The sequence below is a fragment of the Aythya marila genome (assembly GCF_965140915.1).
Source record: "Aythya marila genome assembly, chromosome: Z".
NCBI classification, from domain to species: Eukaryota; Metazoa; Chordata; class Aves; order Anseriformes; family Anatidae; genus Aythya; species Aythya marila.
Genome location: NC_139080.1, coordinates 42,594,261 through 42,614,940, shown reverse-complemented (window position 1 = coordinate 42,614,940; position 20,680 = coordinate 42,594,261). Strand labels below are relative to the sequence as shown.

General features: G+C 36.0%; 1 protein-coding gene across 4 annotated transcripts in view; it reads left to right on the top strand.

The window, feature by feature from the left end:
• The window catches only part of TLE1 (TLE family member 1, transcriptional corepressor), a 76,689-nt gene that overhangs the window by 39,934 nt on the left and 16,075 nt on the right, over window positions 1–20,680 (top strand). For 2 of the 4 annotated variants that reach the window (XM_082784367.1, XM_082784369.1), the window contains exons 7-14: window positions 1,995–2,196; window positions 2,951–2,967; window positions 11,366–11,482; window positions 14,615–14,668; window positions 16,214–16,366; window positions 17,205–17,349; window positions 18,050–18,240; window positions 19,647–19,723. In XM_082784367.1, the coding sequence (XP_082640493.1) occupies window positions 1,995–2,196; window positions 2,951–2,967; window positions 11,366–11,482; window positions 14,615–14,668; window positions 16,214–16,366; window positions 17,205–17,349; window positions 18,050–18,240; window positions 19,647–19,723 (956 nt within the window). Of the gene's footprint in view, window positions 1–1,991; window positions 2,197–2,950; window positions 2,968–11,365; window positions 11,483–14,614; window positions 14,669–16,213; window positions 16,367–17,204; window positions 17,350–18,049; window positions 18,241–19,646; window positions 19,724–20,680 lie in introns of all 4 variants that reach the window. The other 2 variants (XM_082784366.1, XM_082784368.1) reach the window with 1 other exon arrangement.

Below are 20,680 nucleotides of genomic sequence, written 5' to 3'. Positions count from 1 at the left end.
TTTACTGATGCTTCTGAAGAAGTAGCAGTGTAGTGAAATGAGGTTTCACTAGCAGTAGCAATAGCAACTTGATTTTGTAGAAGGTGGTCTACTGCTTTAACTTTTTCAAATGAAAATAACTCCTAATGCTTCCTTCAAAATATTACTTTCTAGATTCTTATAAACATTAAAGTAAAAGAACAAGAGCTACCTTTCTCTTACCTTGTCTTTTAAGTGTATTTAAGAGTTGGTAAGAATAGAGATGAGAATGTACGTGCATTGCAATGAAGACTAAATTTTTTGTACACCATATGAAAATGAATTTGTGAAATTTGGTCTAAGAAGCCAAAATTTTGGTAAAGTTGTGGCTTTGTATAATTGCGTGAAGGGGTTTTAGTAGATTTTTGAGGTTTGTCCTGTATATGAGAAACAAGTAAATGATAGATGCTTTGCAGCTGCGGGCAACAGAGAAGTGCAAGCATAGCCCGTCCAGTCCAGAGTTCTTCAATGTGAGTCGCTTATGTCTGCAGGCATTCTTAAACAGCTCAAGGAATGTCTTGGGTGGAGATGTATGAAATAAAAGTTACAGAGGTACGCTAGTTATCTCAATAGTAACGTAATTTATCTGCCTGTAGATATTATGTGGGTGTTGTTGGTTTGTTTTTCTTAGAGTCTTGGGAGGTATGGAAGAAGATATTTTGGAGTAATTTGTGAAATATTGTGATCTTAATTCTACCTTCTGCTTAGGTGAGCTTCCAGTAGCTCTCAGCAGTACTGTAATAACTTTGCCTGCTCTTCACAGAATGACTGGCATTGACATCTGCTTGATTGCATGACTTCAGTGATATTCCCTTGCTTTTTTGATGATGTCTACATTCAGCAGTGGGCGGGTGGAGTGTGTCCAAGTTTGTTGTTTTCTGTTCATGTGCCCAGGCACAAGAAAGCAGGAAAGAGGCAGAACATCTGTTTTGCTGTAGCAAACTAAAGAGGAGCTATGATTGAGCTAAAGATGGTTTTGAAACCTAATTTTCCCAATAAATCTGTGCTCAGCATTTTGGTCAAAATAAGTGGTTAGCTGAATTTGGAAAATGTTAGTAGAACCATAACAGCTTTAATTAGAAAATAACTTCCCTATTGAGTAACTATTAAAAAATAAAAAATAAAAAAAATCCATTATAAGGAATCTGTTTCTAAAATAGCTTAAAGGTTATTTTGTCAGTTTCATCACTGGGATGTTTATGTTTACTCATCAGGGTACTGACCCTGCCAGCTGATTTTAAAATAAAAAGAGATACTTTAATTCATTACTACCATATTTCCTTTGAGGAGTTTTCTGATGTTGTTGGTGCTGTCTGGAGTACCTGGATTTTAAACTCAAAATTGTTTCCTAAACACAATGTTATCTTGTGAACAGCTTTTTTCAAAAGCTTCAGTAGGAAAAAAAAAAAAAAGATTTAACTATGCTAAGTATAAAATTGTGTGGTGTCTTTTATTTACTTGTTAATACTCAAAATATAAACCTAATTATTCTTTCTAGATTTGGGTAGCAGGGGTGATGAAGGTGGGTTTAAATCAGTCTTGCCAGAGAATTTTTTTTATTATTTTTTGTATTTTTCCTAGAGCAGTAGTATTCCTTTTTACAGAAAAGGAAGATTTTGAGGCCTTCTCTGGAGTTCTGCTACTGCTGTGTGTTTGTCACTCATAATGTTATGACAGAAAGTGGCTGCCTAAAACAAAACAGCTTCCAATCATGGAATATTTTTCTCGGGCTGTAGAACAAGTGTTCAGTTAGTCTTCTTGTTTTATAGGTTATGATAAGAGTTGTCCACAGACAGCATGATACAGTGCAGTATCTATAGTGTATTGGGACAAAAGGAAAGCCTAGATTAAAAAAATAAAAATAAAAATGCACTGTCGGTTTTCAATAACTAACCAAACCTCTTCTCCTTATTCCTTCCCAAACCATGTGCTATGCATTGTTCTTCTGGGGATGACGATAACGCTGGGAACAGCAGCAGCAGTTGCAGGCTCAACATCTCTCCCATGGCCATGGACCTCCAGTGCCTCTAACACCGCATCCATCAGGACTTCAGCCTTCAGGAATCCCTCCACTCGGAAGCAGTGCTGGCCTCCTTGCCCTTTCTAGTGCTTTGGGTGGGCAGTCTCACTTGGCAATAAAAGATGACAAGAAGCATCACGATGCAGAACACCACAGAGGTGAGAGGCATGGCAGGCCTGATTAGGACACTGTCAGATTTGCGCATTGCTGCAAGTTATGTGCATCTCTAAAGAAATCAAGTTACATAGAATGACAATAAACTGTTGGCAAACTTAAAAAATGTCTGCATATATACCACTGAAGCAAAATTCAGCTTGGAAACCTTCAGTATTTTAAATGGGGATCACTAGGTGTCATATGCCCTATAGTTTGCAGGGCATTTTGACATCCTGGTAAATGTTTAGTGCAACACCAGTGGCCTGCACCATATTGTGAAAAACTGTTAAACTGCTTAAATGGGTAATTTTTTTTTTCAAAGAAAGTAATGATGTTAAATGGGTAGGTGGGTGGGAAGGTAGGGGGAATGAGAAGTTAAATTTTGAAGTGAATGTGTTCAAACAAAGGATTTAGATAATTGCATCTGTTACTTTAGTTTCATAGGCTTAAATTCTAGTACGCAATTAAATATTGGGCAAAATTGCACTTGACTAATTTTTGAAAAGAAAATAATTTATTCTGTCATGAAATAAAACTAGGCTTTGTGTATGGTTAAACTGTAAATCATGTTTACAAAATACTGTAATTTTCAGGAAATCACTGTATTAGGAATGTGCAATGACTTATATAAATAAAAGCCATTTGAAAACTGTTTGTGGCTTGTGTTCTAATTTTTTTCCCCCCTTTTTTATTTCTGTTCTTGCCTCTGTGTCTGAACGGGCATGTCTGTGCATTTCTTGGTTACTACGGGAGCAGACAGAGAGCCGGGCACAGTAAGTACCAACACTCCTGCTAACCTTTCCTCTTCTACCTTAAATAGCTATCAGAAGTTGCACTGTTTGTCTGTTTTGTCCTTTTGATCAGTTTCATAATGGTCTAATATCTCTTGGTTTATGCAGGATACTAAAGTATTTTGCTTGGAGGAGTTTAGGAATCAGATTTCTGAGCAGAATCATGAGCTACTTGATTTTTAATTCTTATATTAAAAAAAAAAAAGTAAATCAAACAACTTTGATTGCAATTTAGTCTATAACATTATGTCAGAGTTAAGATGTTTCCTTGAGGATTTTCAGGAACAGAATTGCAGGACGGGTAAGAAATTTAGAACTCATGTGTTTCACTATGTTTGACCTTAGTTTCTTTATATGAGTCTGCAAGAACTCCTTTACTACTTAATTTGTGCTTCTCTAGCAGTACTGTTTTTTCCTTTAGATATAATATGTAATACATTTTGCCTAAGACAATCTTTGTAAAGCAAAAACCAAACAAAAAACACACGCCAAAAATAATGCAGCCAAAGAACTGCTTTTTATAACAGCTTTTTATACTGTTATGTCTTGCGATTATTGTTGTTAATCTGTTAATGCAGTGGAAGTGGACAGGTACAGCTTTCACGTCTTTTCAAGTAACAAAACTAGCTCTGCTTATTGATGCCAAAGGTGAATTAGAGCTTTGTGTATTTGTCTTCATCAGAAAAGGCAAGAAATGTGAAATAGTTATTAACTGTTAAGTTTATGATACTAAACTCCTGACTTTATTGCTTGATTTTTTTTTGTTGGTTGGTTGTTTTGTTTGTTGTTGTTGTTGTTTTTTGTGGTTTTTTTTTTTTTTTTTTGCTATGCAGTTTGCTTGTTCTTAATATTAGGGCTTGACAATTACTTTACTAGAAACTTTCTGCATATCTCTTAAGGCAATTATTTTTTATTTTCAGATTACTAAGTAAGAACATTCATTTCACCTTGCTTAATGCCAGTGTGACTGAGGAACTAATTTCAGGCTGGGTTTTCCTAAGTCTCAAACCTATAAGGATATATTTCCTTAAGTGATACTGACCAAGAGCAGGATTCTCTAGGACTTTTGTAAGAGTCATTGTGTTCACACATGCACATATACCTAGGAGGAGCAATGACTTTAAATTTAAGCTTGGTTGTTATGTTACGTTTCCTGTTCTTGCTCTCCCCAACCTTTTCATCCAAAATTAAACCACCTATTTTGTTGTAGGAGATTTGCAACATCTCTTGCTTTGTTTACTCTATATGCCATTTTTTTCACAGTACATATAATCATTATTCTAGTTACTTCTGTACCCATGTATATAACTCAAGCTTTCTTGTTTTTCATTTGTACCAGGTGAGATACCTGTCTTTTTTATTTATTTTGAGTTACCACTAAGTGTGGTAAACAGTCTGAGACTTAATTTCAGAGTCTTGTAATACAGATAAATTGAGTTTGGGTTACTATACTACTGTGCCTATAATTTCTTTTTGGTCTCAGTGGTGAATACATACTTCATACTTAAGTTATGCTTTAATAGCTTAATACAGATAAACTGAAGTTTGAACTTAAAATTGTTTAAACTGTGTTGTTTTAGAGTCTTGGTTTAACAAATGATACCTTCAGTGAGAGATGAAGTGATAGCGACATTCAGATTTGTAGCCAAAATAGTCAGTTGGAATTGAATTGATCTTTGAGCTTCTCTAATTGTCTTATATCTTTAATGGATTATTTTTTTAATACATCTTAAGGGTAATATAAAATTGGTCACAAGTATACAAGGCATACCAGCAGGTCTGTTTAATTATGTATCGTTTCAGCTGAGCAGTAGGCTCTCATTTTGCAAATTACCGTATAACATCTAGGTCATCAAGATGAGATTAAGGTGATTTTTTCAGACTTACATTTTAAGTGTAATGCTGCTGCCAGAAATCCTGACGAAGGCTTGCTTTCATCATCAAAGAAACCAAGACCCATGCTGTTAGTTACCTGAAGCAACCATGATGTTTGGTATTACCATGAAATACTACAGTATGATTTTCATCAGATATGTCTAGTGTGACCTTTCAGAAGCTCGTAGTTTATATGTGCAAGTCTGAAACACCCTTTGCTTTAAAACCAAACTGAGTTACAGCATATTGTGGCATATTGTTTGAGTATATTCTTTTTAAATGAGATTTGGCTTTATTTTTTTAAAGTCTCCTTAGGCAAATATGCAGTTAATATTTTTTGCATATTATATGTTTAGAAATACAATGGGATTCATAAATGGATGTAAGGTAAAATGTGAAGAGAGTGATTTCATTGTTCTTGATTGTGATCTGTGTCCATTTTACACCTTCGCTACATTTAAAAGTGCTACTTTTTTTTCTATTACTAATGAAACACTAATATTTTAGAAATTAGTAAAAAACAAAAAACAAACAAACAAAAAAAACATTTCATACATAAAATACTAGAATTACTTGGTCAGAATGAAAGTATAAATCTACATAAGTAACAGCTGGTGGGTTTTGGCTGATGTAGCTCTAACAGTCCAAAGCTGGGTTATGTTATTGTGGGAATTCAGGCATTCCTATGATTGTGACACAGTCCATCTGCAGTTAATGAAATCAGGGAAAGTAAGCACATTTTGCAACTGAAGTTCAATAAAGTTTTTGGAGACACCAGTGCAAAAGAACTTTGTCTACATTTTTCTCTGGGGAACATACTGGCAATGTCTGTCAAACTCATCTTAGGTGTTTGTTTGTCACTTGTCTTCCCACTATTTTTAATGTCCTACCTGAACATCATAGAAATGCAAATGCTTGTCAAGTGCAATGTTGGATCAGTAATCTGTAGACAGTGAAATCTGACTTTACTATGTGCTTTGGATTTTCATTAAGGCTGGTGTTTACCTTTTGTTCTCATTAAAAATGTGCTTATTTTTAAAAACTTATTCTTAATGTTTGCAAGATTTTCTTTTTCTGCCACTGTTGGCAAGCATAAATGCTGTTGTTCTTTCATAAACAAATGATCTGTTCTTAGAGCAGAAAATATTCTGTCCTTCAGTCTCTGTCCCGTTCTTCCCATTGTAGTCTTGAAGGAAGGGGACATGCACAACTGAATGCTACGCTTTGTTTGATATTGAATGCGAGTTGGTTTTGTTCTGTGTTTTAATTCCTTTAAATGAAAAAGAAAAGGGAAAAAAATCACAAAAGGAGTTACATGAAAGCCTAGAGTAGTTTTCACTATTACATATGTATACATCTTTGCCTTTGTCAAGAAAATAGTATTTTTCCATTATAACAGCTTCAATTTAGGAACTTGAATTTCTTTAATCAGTCGTGCCTTTTATTTTTATTGGCTTTGTCAACTTAAAAATAAGTTTTACAATCCTTATGGATGCAAACCACGAATTAGCTTCAGCCGGAGTCGGTTGTGCAGAAGAGCATGGGATGCTGTGCTGCAGTTCAGTTTGTAACTGATATAAACTAGCATGGGGCTGGTGACGACACAGGGCAAGAGGATTGGAGTGTTTTGATGTAAGTTGTTGTGGATACTTCCGTTTTGACAAGCATTTGGTAGAATATGGCAAAATCAACAGAACCTTTATTCTCTCTGTCTCTCATTATTACTGAATCAATGTGGAGAGTGATGCTAATCCATCTAGACTTCTAGCTTCCTATGTTTGTAATACAAACATAATAGTCTACGTTAAAATGGTGGGAGAAGAGAGTGTGAAGTCAGTAGCTTTCTGTCACCAGTAATATCAACCCAAACCCACTAACTTGTATTTTTGTGTTGTTGTCTTGTGTGTTTGCAAGAAACATATTCAACAAAAGGAATTTAATAATTCTGGAGCAGAGTAAGTACAGTCTCTCTGTATTTTTGGGAGTGGTTAAGTGTCAGCTCCCCCTCCAACTTGAGATTTACTCCTGTTGCTGAGTAGGGAGCAGTGGGACTGCTGAGTGACCAGTGAGTCGGCTGTGTATGTTAGACCTGGTCCTGTTTTGCCTGCTCTAACAGAGGACTGTGTTTATTTCTGAATACATGTGGGTATCAGCAAATAGCACTTTCGTGTTGTACAGCAGCTCTGTTATGGTATAATGGTTACATAAGCAGAGCAGCCAGTGGTGGTTGTACTGGCAACTGGGTGCAGTTGATGCAGATGTACAGCAAGCTGGTGAATGACCAAGCACAGCAGGTGTATGTGTGTTGGGTAAGGAGACCACTGCAATGGAAAGTCTTGACTGCAACCAGGTGTGGTTGAACCACAAGTACAGCTGTGATGGACATGCTGTTGTTTAACTGCTGTAATGATCATTGTAGCATTAGTTAGGTCTGAATGGACTAGTGAGTTGTCTGTGCTATATTACAACAAAGTGCTAAAAGGAGATGCTGTGGGCTCTCAGCCTGTACTTGTGACACACATACTTCTGGTTTGGAAGTAGTTCCTACAGGCAATGAAATGACATGTCAGTCAGAGAAATGCATTTAAATAATGTGCATTATATTTCTGTTAAGGAACCTGGAACAACCTTCTCACTGTGTATCACAACTGTGTTTTCCTTTCATATTTGCTTCTGATGCTTTCAGTGTTTTAAAATGTTGCTGGCAGAAAAGTTGCTTTGAGATACCAAGTAGCTTGTTGTAAAGCCATTAGGAAACCCAGTAGCACTGATAGGAAGAGCTTTACATGGCTTTTCTTTTTTTTTTTTTTTTTTTTTTGTTTTTTTTGTTTTTGTTTTTTTTTTTGAAACTTTCTTGAAGAATGGTGTCCATGTGAATAACCTTTAGTTCAGGAGAACTATAATATTTGTATTAAATTGATTTTTTTTATCATTTTTTCTGATCTGAGATTCATGATCTACAGACATTGCGTTTGATAATCCTAATAAATTGGACTGCTAGTAAGAAAACAAGATTTATCCCCAATTACATGTCTAGTTTATTGAAATTAAGACAAAACATAAAACCACTATCATGCAGTTTCTCTTTAGGAAATCTTTGTGTGTGTATATGTATACACGTGCATACTTCTTTTGTTCTTTTTGAAAAAACTTTAATGTCACAGATGAGTAATCCCAACTGAAAGTTTTTGTAGCATTATCTTAAAAAATAAATATTACAGCTAAAATGGAACTCTTATAATCCTACTTCTGATAATAAGTCAAATGTCAGTAGGCCTAGTAGAAAAACTAAGTACTTTTATGTTATTACTTATTTATTTTAAGAAAAGATGAGCAGAACTTTATCATTTGTGAAGCTATTGCTATTGGCAAATAGAAACTATACCAGAGCTTGTGTAGAAAGGTGTTTGTTGTTGTTGGCTTTTGTGTGTGTTGTGTGAGCTGTCTTAAGGATAATTTCCTTGAAGTTAACATGATGTCTAATGTTACATCTATCCATAAGAGGTCTGAATAGCCCAGGGTTTATAAAAGCATCTGGTTCCCAATACTTACTTGTATTTTCATTTCTTTCCATAGTGTTATAGATATATCATAAGCACAGCTTTAAAAGATGCATGGTTCCACATTTTTGAATGAAATTTTACACAACCAATAGTTTTAATAATGGTAGTAGCTTACAGCAGCAAGCTGTTTTTTAATCTAAAGTTACACTTTACCTGATTTTGGTCACAGTTGTTAACGGTTTCTTGTACTCCTAAAGGAAAAAAAAAAAAACAAAAAAAACAGTAACTTTTTAGTTACTTAATGATAATTTTTTCTAGAATACTGAGAGGTCTTATTTCCTATATATAGTACAGCTATTGTGCAATAAACTGTTCTGCAGCAGTGCCTAGCATGGATTCTCTGATGCCAGAGAAGAGTGACTTAAATTAATGTGATAAGCTGGAGAAACAGTATAAACATCTGTAGGGGGGAAAACTTTGCACAACGGATTTACCAGATGATTGGACTTACTATGGACTTACTAGATGAATATAATAATGATACATTTACGTGATAAGTAAACAACCAAAAAAAAAAAAGCAAACATGATTTTAATTTACCATTTGGGAGAGGGTGGGAGCCATAGACATTTCCCACAATGCTCCAGTTGCTGCAAGTCTTGGGTGGTGCCAATCAGTTGGTTCTTGGAATAGAGATGTTTCATCCCAATAACTGTTGCATATTTTTGCTTTTGTGCAGTGATTAATTTCACATGTCATAAATAAGTGAATATCACAGTACCTGTGATACACTCACATACTCAGATTTTATTTTATGTAAATCTGGGTTTCTCGTTAAGTTTCTCTGTATTGAAACTCCAGAAGACAAGCTACTAAATATTGTTAGCATTGTCTAGGTAGACTTTACTTTAAACCAGATAAAAATTAAAATAGATAAAAACAACTCTTGTAACTACACATTTTATGCCAGAATTTACAAGCTCCTCCTTACGGTTCTGCGGAGTAATTTCAAATAGCAGAGTTTCTAATTTTTTCCCAGCTGCTGCCCCCTTGCCACCTTTCTGTTAGTCATGCTTAATTTTGGCAATTTAAAATGATAAACTGAATTTATTCACCTTTCTAAACCTAATTTACTGTTTTGTTCTAAGCTTTTAATCAATAAAACAGATACAGATTTTCTATGTTTTTTTTTTTTGTTGTTGTTGTTAAGGGAAGTATCTTATCTTTTCAAGGAAAAAAAAAGTTTTTAAGAACAGGCATTTGCCTTTTCTGAAATCTGTGATCAAGTTTGAATTTTCAAACAAAGTTTGAATTTAAAGCTTACTGCTTAAGATGTTTCTACTGCTAAAGTCATGATGGATTCTGTATTAAAATGTTGAAGATGCATTTCAATGTTTTCAAACTAGTAAATCCCTGAATTGGTATGCATGTGGGAAGGAGATGAAGGGTTAAATTTAGACTATTTGTCAAGGCAATTAGTTCAGTGATCCAACAAGCCCACCTTTTAGCTGCAAAACATTGTGCTAAAGACATTATTTTGAGCTTCTTTATACTGAATTTCATTAGACCCTCCTATATGCTTTATGTAAGCCCCTTGGCATTTGTTTAGCTTGAATAGTCAGGGATAAAAGAGCTTAGAGTTGGCTTTAAAGCACAGTGTCTGAAGTAGGAAAAAGAGGATTCGGATTGCCTTATGTACCCTGTATTGTTTTCCTTTTCCTTGGGACTGAACACTAATAAATGAGCAAACTACCCTGGCGTTTTCAGGTTTCGAAGGGGAAGCTGTTCAGTGTGCAGTTTACTGGCTACTAGTATATGTTTATGATATATTAAGAATATTTTTGTCTCTCTTAGGTAAAAGTAAGTATTCATTTGAGGGTTTGCATTTATAGCATATATGTTTCTAGTAGTCTTTTGTGAGATATACATGCATACTTGTAAATATATATTTATTTGTATATTTATGTGAGTATATATTTATTTACGTAAGCATGTGCTTGGCTTTTAGGAACTAGGTTTACCAGGTCTTCATGAAAGGAGACTTATTTTTCTCAAGTCATTCAGTATTGTTCACAGCATTAACATATCACTGAACAAATTGCGCTTTTGCATATGCTAATCGTGCACTTAAAAGAACTCATTGTAGCACATTTTAATGCTTTAGCTGGAACGGAGATGGAGATGGGAATCACAGACATGTCAAATTGTCACATGACTGAAAAAATGTTAGAAATGCCCTTCTCTTTGGGTCAACAGTTTGTATGTACCGTATCTGAATGAAAGTAGTCTGTGTAGTTTGAGGAAAAGATTAGTCTTTCTTTTCATCGTGCCTGTGTGTGTCTGTGTGCCTGTGTGTCTGTGTGTGTGTTGGCGTCAGTTTTCCACACTGGGTCTGATTAAAAAAATAAAGTCATCTCCATACATTTGTTGATGATACCCAACTGGAGTTTGACAAAGCTAACAAATGCGCACTGCATAACCTCATTTGTTATTCTTTAAAGAGTTAAAGACAAGTTGTCATGTATCTCTCCATGTTTACAAGAATAAACATACCAAAGCCTCATCTACATATGATTTCCTAGAGGTGAGCAATCAGTCAGGTTATGTTTGAGTCTTTTGTTTGTAAATATATATATGTATATATATAACAAAAAAAAAATATATATATATATAATATATATAACAAAAAGATGCACATTACTGATGAATTAACAAGCTTTATTTTCTAAAACAATAAATTTGGTTGACTTAAGTAGTTAAATAGGTGGTGAATGACAAGTGAGTTAGACTTTTGGTAAGTTGAGCAATGAAAAACCAAGGTTCTTAGAATGCACTAAGCTGTACATGTTTGCAGGGAGGACTTTGGGATGAATTAAATGGAATGAAAGATTATGTAGGTGTTACATTTCTAAAGCATCTTTAACATGTAGTTTGAATTTTAAGGTATATATGAATGAATCTTGAAAGGAATTTTTGACTGGCCTTGTTTTTTGTCTTTACAGAGTAATTCTCTGTTGGTCCCAGACAGTCTGCGAAGCACAGATAAACGCAGGAATGGCCCTGAATATGCCAATGACATCAAAAAGAGAAAGGTGGATGATAAGGATTCCAGCCACTATGTAAGCAAATCTGTGTTAAAGAAATGATTAATTTATTTGCAGATGTATTTGTAAGAGGAGTAAAAGAGCTGCAAAGCACAAGGCAATGTGTTTTCTATGGCTGCTGTAGTACAGGAATGCATGTGCCAGAGAGACCATTATTCTTGCTGTGGAAATAGTAGTGACTCAATAGTTAGGGCAATTGTCAAGTAATACTTCTCAACAGGGGATAAGGAGCCAGGAGTAGCCATTTGGGATTCACAAGTGCTCTAAGACATTACTCTGACTTCCAGAGGATATCCTTTCCGGATGGCTCAAAAGCTTACCATACTGCAAGTTTATTTGAAGTGGAAGGGTTTGTTGATTTGGAAGATTTTAGCAGATTTTTCTTATATGAGCTATTACCATGTTGAAAAATAATAAGCATTGGAAATAGCGTATGTTATGAGGTAACATATAATAACGTATTTAAAAATCCTAAAGTTTGTGTTTGGTTGGTATGTCAGTTTCAGCAGAAAAGAAACTGATATAAACAGCTCGCAATTTGTGCTCTGCATTTTTGACCAGCATTGCTTACTGCTTCGTTTGAGAGAGGCACTTCAGTACAGTGCGGCCCATGTGAACCTCAGAAGGTTTGCATGTGCTTTCAATTTCAAGGCTAAATGCTCAGCCAGATCGCAGGATGATACTTGAACTGCCTGCAAATAGGGCTGGTGTGAAAGACCACTGGAAAGAAGAACATCAATCTAACAGCAGATATTATTTGACATAGCAGTAGTATGGTAAAATACCTGGTTTATATAAGTTCAATCACTAATTAATTCCTAGCTGCTGAAATCCAAGAGACAATCAAGTGCCCCTTTATTTCCTCAGTGTTTTGCAGCATAATTTCTCTCCCCTTAGACCCCAATGCTCTGGGGCAGGAAGGCTGGCTCTCAGTGAATCTTGCAGTGGAGCTACTGATAGTACATTGGCTTTCTTTCCACTTTCCTGCTTATCGTGGTGTTCTCATACTGTTGAGATTTTGCAAGTCATCTTCCCACCACTTTATAATAACATAGATTATTGAAAACTTCTGGCAAACTTCCTCACACTTACTCCCTTAATTTAAGGGTTTGGTATTCTAGGTGTGTTTTTCCTTTCTAATTTGTAAACTGTGCAAGCAAAAAAAAAACTGCCTTGCTTTTCTTGAAGTTCTGTTAGAAAAAAATGAAAAGTATATTGCACTGTAGAAGTATAGTTTGTTTTAATCTGCATTTTAAATGTGCAGCTCTCTTTGCTTTTCTCTTGAGGTGGATTTTGCAAGTAAAGGCAGTAACAAAATAAAAATTAAGTGAAAATAAAATTTATTCTGGTGTAAAAGATGTTTCTTTAAAAGTTTTCTTAATTCAGCACGTGCAGAATTGCTGAGTTCTAGCTTACTTTAGAAGACGTCCTTGGAGGGTCAACAGGTACCACTGCATTTGTCAGAAGGGAGACAAATGAGCTGTACAAATTTTAACCTTGGAAATAAGATGCTCAAAGCACTCCCCCCCCCCCCCTTTTTTTTTTTTTGACTTGTGACTAGTTTTCATGTTAGGATCTGGATAACTTCAACTTGTAGGTTTGTTAAAGAAGAGAATCTTCTGATATGAATAGTACCAATAGGAATTGCCTGTGATAGCCATAGTAAATTTCTGTGCCTCAAGATGACCAGAGTACCGTTAATCATAGCTTTGTAAATGTTTTTGCCTGCATTTGAGGTGGTATTTCTGGTGAAGAAATGTCCTATCTATTGTGATTCCACATGTTGTAGGCTATTCTTGCTTGCTGTATCCTTTGTACTTCTCAAATGGTGGCAGATAACCAGGTCCAGAGCTTTTCTGTTTCTTTTCCTGTTGCACCCTTTGATTGGACAGCTTCTGAAGTGACAAATAGAGACACTATTCTCTCTTCTGTGACACTCTTGCACCCCTACTATGTTTAGTGTATTTCTTGAAGCAGTCAAAGCATAAAGGAAGGAAGGATTGTGACCACCTGTAGAGTTTTTGTGTTTTTTTTTTTTTTTTTTGATTTTTTGTTTGTGTGTGTGCATTTTGTTCTGTTTTTTTTTTTGTTGTTGTTGTTGTTGTTGTTCATGATGATGGTGGTGGTAGTGGGTTTTTTGTTTTTGTTTTGGAGCTAAAGAAAGGAAATGGTTTTGTACTTTATCTGCCAGTGTTAAGTGTGGTAGCCCAAACATGTTGAAAGCACTGCTGATTTAATTCAAGACATGTGGGACACATTGAACAGTCTTGTAGATCTGATTTGTTTGCCTAGAAACTTTTAAAGTAAAAGTATAGTTATTGGAAATGTCAGACTTGCCACAGGAAAGATTTATTGCTCACCATTCATTTGATTTGTTTTTTATCCAGACTGTTGAGGTTGAACCACCAAGTGGAACTCATTGTATCACTGTGTTATCATAGAATGTGTCTGCTGGGTGATCCCAGCATGTTCTGGAGACAGGGACCAAGGCACACTTGAGTAATAGCTGCAATGGGGCACCAGAGCAGCTCAGGTGAACACAGATTTACGTAAGAATGCATCTCGACAAGCTACAATAACACATTTCAGTTTAAGAATGTCAAAGTATTTTGTTTCATTAGGATGAAATGTTGAAATGTCTTGGCATTTATGAAGCATTTTCTTCCACATAAGTTTCCATTTTCAAAACTTTCCTTTCTTGAAATGGAGAAAATGTTGTGCTGGCACTTTGAAGAAGCTGATTAATGAAACAATTGCCAAAATAATGGAGTTTTAAGATGTTAGTGTGTTTTTTTAACTTATCCACAAGCATTAATATTAACACATAGGAGATTAACACACAAATGGTATAAGCTTCTTTTTATAGTAAAAATTATAACACTGTTTATGATGGTAGTAAGGAAAGGAATTGGACCATCTTGCAATGTTAGTAAAGCCACCACCATTCAAATAGTTCTACCTTATATGGGTGTTAATATTGAAGCAGAAGTAAGGTCTTGTATTCTTATTTTCACTGTTTTCCTGATTGCCAATAAATAATTAAAAGCTGTTTTGTTTTTTGTCTAGGAAAAACAACAAATGTGTGAGTAGATACAGTCTCTTTCAGCTCTTAATGTACTAATTGAACTATTTATTTATTTTTGATAGGACAGTGATGGGGACAAGAGTGATGATAACTTGGTCGTAGATGTATCCAATGAGGTAACTTTTCATTTATGTGGTCTTAATATTTGCCCAAATGTTAAAGAAAAAGTACATTTAGATTTATACTATGTGTATATATATTAAAAATATGCACCACCTGATCTTTTTATTAATCCTACTGTGTTTATTAATCCTAATGTGTTCCTCCTAGCTTTGTGATTGCTCTCAGCTTTTCCTTCTGTTGCCTTGCTTAGGTCTGGTCTCTCCACAGTTAGAATATAACATTTCACAGCTATTCTGTAGTGGAGACAGCTGTGGTGAGGTGCAGGTGGAGGTCTGAGGTTTCCCAACTGCTATCTTCAAATGAAAAGGGAAAACAGTACTGAACACTGTAGGGGTATTATTAAAACAGTTCTTGTGGATTAAAAATTACTAGTATTTTAACTTCCTACATTAAAGAAGGCATTTTCCAGACGTGCTTGTTAGGATGAAGTCCGCACAAGTCAGAATGAAGTCAGTTCAGAAAATTGTCTAGAGGTGGTAGCCACTTTATTTATTTTTCTCCAAAATAGTGTTTTTTTTTGTTTTTGTTTTTGTTTTTTTTTTTTGACAGTGACATCATGATGAAGGGAATAGTCTTACCTTTTCTTCATCTTACATTTCATACTACAAAAAGATTTAGGTAGCCTGACTACGGCAGAAACATTCTAATGCTCCATGAAAAGTACAGGGAGAAAAGCTGACAGAGAAGCGTCTCAGCAGCTTCAAGTGCCCAAATGATGTCAGCCAAGTAAGAACGATGTGTATCTAGCTAGGGATTTTAGTAATCTTTTCAGAAGTCCTAGTAAATCGATAGTCTATAATCCTAGTTGTTCAGTAATCCATCAATAGACTAACTCTATGTGAGGATGGCTTCTTGCTGATTTTCTTACGAGCCAAAGGAGCTTGGAGAACCTGCAGAACTGATGGTGTTGTACCTTGTTGGGCAGCCTACTTTGGGGTAAAGTAAGTGCAAAAAATGCCTCTGGAAGAGAGAAAGATAATCACTTGAGATTATTGCAGTTTTTCTGTAGACTTAAGTAGCAAAATAATAGATTTTAGGAAGAAGTAACATATTGTAATATATAAAGTCTGCATCTCTTTCTCTTTTCTGAAGATGGACATGATCAAGGTGTGTTTTCCCTTTAAAAAAAAAAGTGTTACTGAAACAATTGTTTTGACTAGCAGCATGTGAAGAACATACATGGAAGTGTACACTGATTGCAGTTTCTGTATGTCTTTCTTGCTTATTATCACTTGTCAGGCATGCTTGCCTTCGTTTATACTTATATTTACGTAGGTTGCAAGCTCTGTGCTTGAAAACAGTTTATGGTAATGTAAGGTAAATAAATCTGGATTTATTACTATATGGACTTATTTATGTTTCTAGAAGCGATGAAGGGATTTAAGCTTTTTTTCTACATAGATAGAGAGCAAAATACTATTTCTTTTGAACTTACTGCTTGAATTCTTCTTCCTCCCACACCCCTGGACTCTTTAGTGGTGTTTGTATACCTGATTCTAACAGAAGTATGTGCTGCTTTTTCCTTCCCATTGTTTTAGGATCCCTCCTCCCCACGGGCAAGTCCTACTCATTCACCACGTGAAAATGGTATAGATAAAAGCCGTCTGCTAAAGAAAGATGCCTCTAGCAGTCCAGCATCTACAGCCTCTTCAGGAAGTTCCACTTCCCTCAAATCCAAAGAAATGAGTTTGGTGAGTGTTATAAGCAGTCTGTTGTCCAGGGAAATGTTCATTTTCTTGTGAGGTCTAACTTTGCATTCTTCTGCAACTATTTTTTTGCAGATGGCACATTTAAGAATTTCAAATTTAAGAATTTGAAGCTGAAGTAGACTTCCAGATATTTGTAGCATTTCAGCTTTTCTTCTCAGCAATAATTTCTCCTTTATTTTGATTTCCTGTATATGCATTTCTGTCAAACGAATTGCACATTTATTACAAAACACAAGATTCACTTAAGCTATTGCTCAAGAAAAGCATGGTTATGATCTAACTCTTCCATAGATTTGCATATGGTCACTAAGAAGTTCTCCAGGCTTTTCTTTAATTCTTCTAAGTGAACTGTCACTCTTTGGAATCTCATTCTGCAGTATAATTAATAATTTGGTCAGATTCTATGTCACAATTTCTTTGATGTTATCAACTGTGGTGGTGCGTTTGTTTTCATTTAGATCTACTGTGTCCAATAATAGACACAATAGTTAGTTCACGCTAAAATAATTTGGTGATGCTTACTGTATTGTCCCCCCCTCCCCCCCCCCCAAAAAAAAAAAAAAAATTAGCTCATGCATTTTTTCTCATGCCAATTGAAGAAAGAAAAATAACATTTATTTTGCTTTTTTAATTTTGGCAGTAATCAAAAAGGTCAGCACTTCTTTCTCACAAGTTAATGTTGTCAGCATTTCATGGATTTATGAAAATTGGCTAGGGGACTAGGTAGTAGATGCCCAGCATCCCAGCTGCTGTCGTGATAAATTGTGTAATATGGCCTGGATTAAAAATAATACTCATTTAATTTGTTTAATGATACCAGCATGAAAAGGCCAGCACGCCTGTTCTGAAATCCAGCACACCAACTCCTCGAACTGACGTGCCAACCCCAGGCACTAGTGCAACTCCAGGACTTCGTCCAGGCGTTGGCAAGCCTCCAACAATGGACCCTCTGGTTAACCAAGCTGGTAAAACATTGCTTCTCTGTTTTTATAGTTCCAAAATTAATCTTTTTTAATTTTTTTACATGTATTTCCATATTAATGTTAACCAAGTTCTTTTTTCATGGTACTAAGAGAGGGCTTGATGAGATGCAGATGTGTGGATTATCAAGAGTTTGAATATCTTTCCATCTTTTATTCGTTTACTTTTTTCTTTATCTTTTTGGAAATAATCCAGAGACTATGCAGTGAAAGACTTCTGAGAAGTTTCTGGCACTTTACTCTGAATGCAATCTCTTCTCCAGCTCTTTGAATCTACTAATATTTGCTGCAGTGTAAATCTTGACAAATGCAGGGGGAAGTTTACTTTCACTATTCGGGCTGGTACAGCACAGTTGCTTCAGACGTGAGCTGTGTAAACCATGTCTGTCAGCTTTAGTGCTTAATTTGGCAAAGGAGAGATTAATGTAAACAGGGAAATATTACAGAAATGAAAATGGGCAATGCTGGAAGAGGTTGTTAGAAGTAATCAGCAGGTTCATACCTCAGTAGATCTTATTTACACTGAGTGAAAAGAGGAGGTAGTAGTGTAGATAAATTATGGGAATGTTTCTTGGCTGTGTGTGTGAGGGGAAGGTTAAGTGTTGTAACGGGGAAAAAAAAAGCTGTCTTCTTCCCTAAGTGCAAAGAAATACAAATAAAACTATTTGCTTTCATTATTCTGTAGCTGCAGGTTTGCGGACACCTTTGGCAGTACCAGGGCCATACCCTGCTCCGTTTGGAATGGTGCCTCATGCTGGCATGAATGGAGAGCTAACCAGTCCAGGGGCAGCCTATGCCAGCCTGCACAACATGTCACCCCAGATGACTGCTGCTGCTGCTGCAGCTGCTGTGGTTGCTTATGGAAGATCTCCTATGGTAGGCCATAAGTTGCATGCAGTCTTAGTCGTATGAGTTGCAGTTCACTGAGGAGAGCTGCATGCTTCATTTAGTGTGCTGTTGAATTCCCAAGTTATAACAGTGCCAGAGGCTTGACTGCTTCAGTGTGTGTTTCGCTTTGCTGCATGGTTGGAGAAACAAATTTGCGCCTTGAAAACAAATAATATCACAGTATTGATGTGTTACCTTTATTTCATCCTCATCAGTACCTTGGTTGATTAATAAATGCCAAATTGTTTATACTTAAAAAAAAAAAAAAAAAAAATGTAGATATAAATCATCTCAATCGTCCTGTGAGCACCTCCTTTTCTTTTGCTGAATAAGATTTGTGATCTGTACAGACACACCAAATTAATTTCAAGTCATGTAGAAGTTGTTTATCTACTTCTGTCCTTTTATTTTTTGTGTAAATAAGCATGAAGACTTAGTCAGTTCATGTCTTAAAACTCTGTGATAAGATGTGTTAAGAGTAGCTGCTGTTGTGGGCGTAACCCTAATGGACCCTAACCCTGCTTAAGTAAACGGAGTATGGCAGTCATTGCTGCTATTGATCAGAGTAACTTGGGAGCCTGATTCTGCAGAAATGAGCTTGATGGTAATTCTATATATACACAGGCTTACCTACTTGTGAGTTTGCAAGATTCGATTTAAGCTTGTAATTTCTTGTTATTGTAGATGTGGCTACTTTTTTGAACTGGAAAAATCAGGGTTTATTCAAAAATGTGGAAATCCTAAATAGCATTTGTACTCCTTGAAGCAATAAGAATTGTGTTTCAGGTAGTGTTCAGAAGGAAAAATGTGTTTGGTCCAGAATGTTTGACTTACTTGGTGTACGTGTTTATTCTGGATTTAGAAGTGTAGTGGAATCGTGCTTTGTAAAGACAGCCTGTGTGGTATATTTAAGCCATAGACAAATTTGTGCACACCCTGCAGTGTAGTTCTGCGAGACATCTCCTAGCTGACATGCCTGCACAGTGCAGAGCTGTGCCAAGATCCTAGTGGGGGCCCAAAGCTGCTTCTGAGCACACCACACTGCACCTGCACAGGCCAGCACTCACTGCCACCGAGATACAGAGCACTGGTATGGCGACATGCCAGAGCACTCCGGAGCCCAGCTCCAGGGCGAGTGCCACACTAGCATGCAGGTCTGTGTGTTATGCTCAGTACTGTGAATGTGTGATACACATTACGGGTTTTCTCTTTGAATATGAGTGCTTCTAGCAGAAGCATGTTGGGGGCAAAACTTGTTTTGTCTATTACTCCTGCCTACCTAATTTTGTGGGTAAAAGCTATACTTTGGTTAAATGCATAATATCTAGGAAGGGAAGAAATGCTTGCTGAATGAGAAATTGCAAGTGTGAGATTAATTCATTTTTCATTGTCAGGTTGGGTTTGATCCTCCTCCTCACATGAGAGTACCTGGAATCCCTCCAAATCTAGCAGGCATTCCTGGAGGAAAACCGTAAGTAACCTTTTAAGACTTCAGTAACATCTGCAACATCTAGAGAGAATGCAGCTATATTGTCTGTGAACAGGAATTCCAAAGAGGGTAGTATCTGGTTGTTCCCAAGAGATTGTTTCAAACTTTTCCTGGCAAGTATGTACAACATAAAAGTTCTAGGATGGTAGTTGTCATGTCCCAAAACAGATGTGCACATACTGGTTTCCAAGCAAAATCTGTTGAAGGTGCATCTTGTGTATTTTATTTTATATTATTTATTTCTTCTTTTCTAAGAGAAGGGAACCACAAACTGGTAGATAGTCGTAAAATGTGCAAGAAAAAGACTGATACTCAACTTCATACTATACTGAGCATAAAACTTGAGTGCAAACTCAGTGTCCTTGTCTAGCACCTGTTTTAATAAGCATGAGAGTCTGAAACTTTGATTGCAGTGGGTATCTGAAGCAGTTATTTTAGCAACTGATACATACCTTGTGTACTGGAGCAAGCTTTAAAAAATGTTTTTGTAAGTATGCAGCTGGAGAGAAAATGGATGAGGAACCAGTTGTACAGCTGGTGGTGTATAGATGTAGTATAACTTTCACAACTTATTATTGTTAAAGACTTTTAATTACTGGTAGAGGTGTCTTGAATGAAATACTGCTGCTGTGGTGCTCTGGTGAATTTATTCAGCAAAGCATCATATTGATGCTCTTTTATTTTTATTTTTTTTCCCAGTAATTTGGCTCTGGTAAAATGTTGAGACTGAACTTAACCATGTGCAGTTGTCATGAGCATGTATGATTTCCTTAAAAAAAAGAAGTGTATTTTATAAATATTTGTGCAAAAGCAGTCTACACAGATCGAAACATGCAAGTTGGATTAATGTGTTTTCTTGGAGAGAATCATAGATACCATAGATACCACAAAGTCAAACCATTAACTTAGCACTGTCAAGTCTACTGCTAAACCACATCC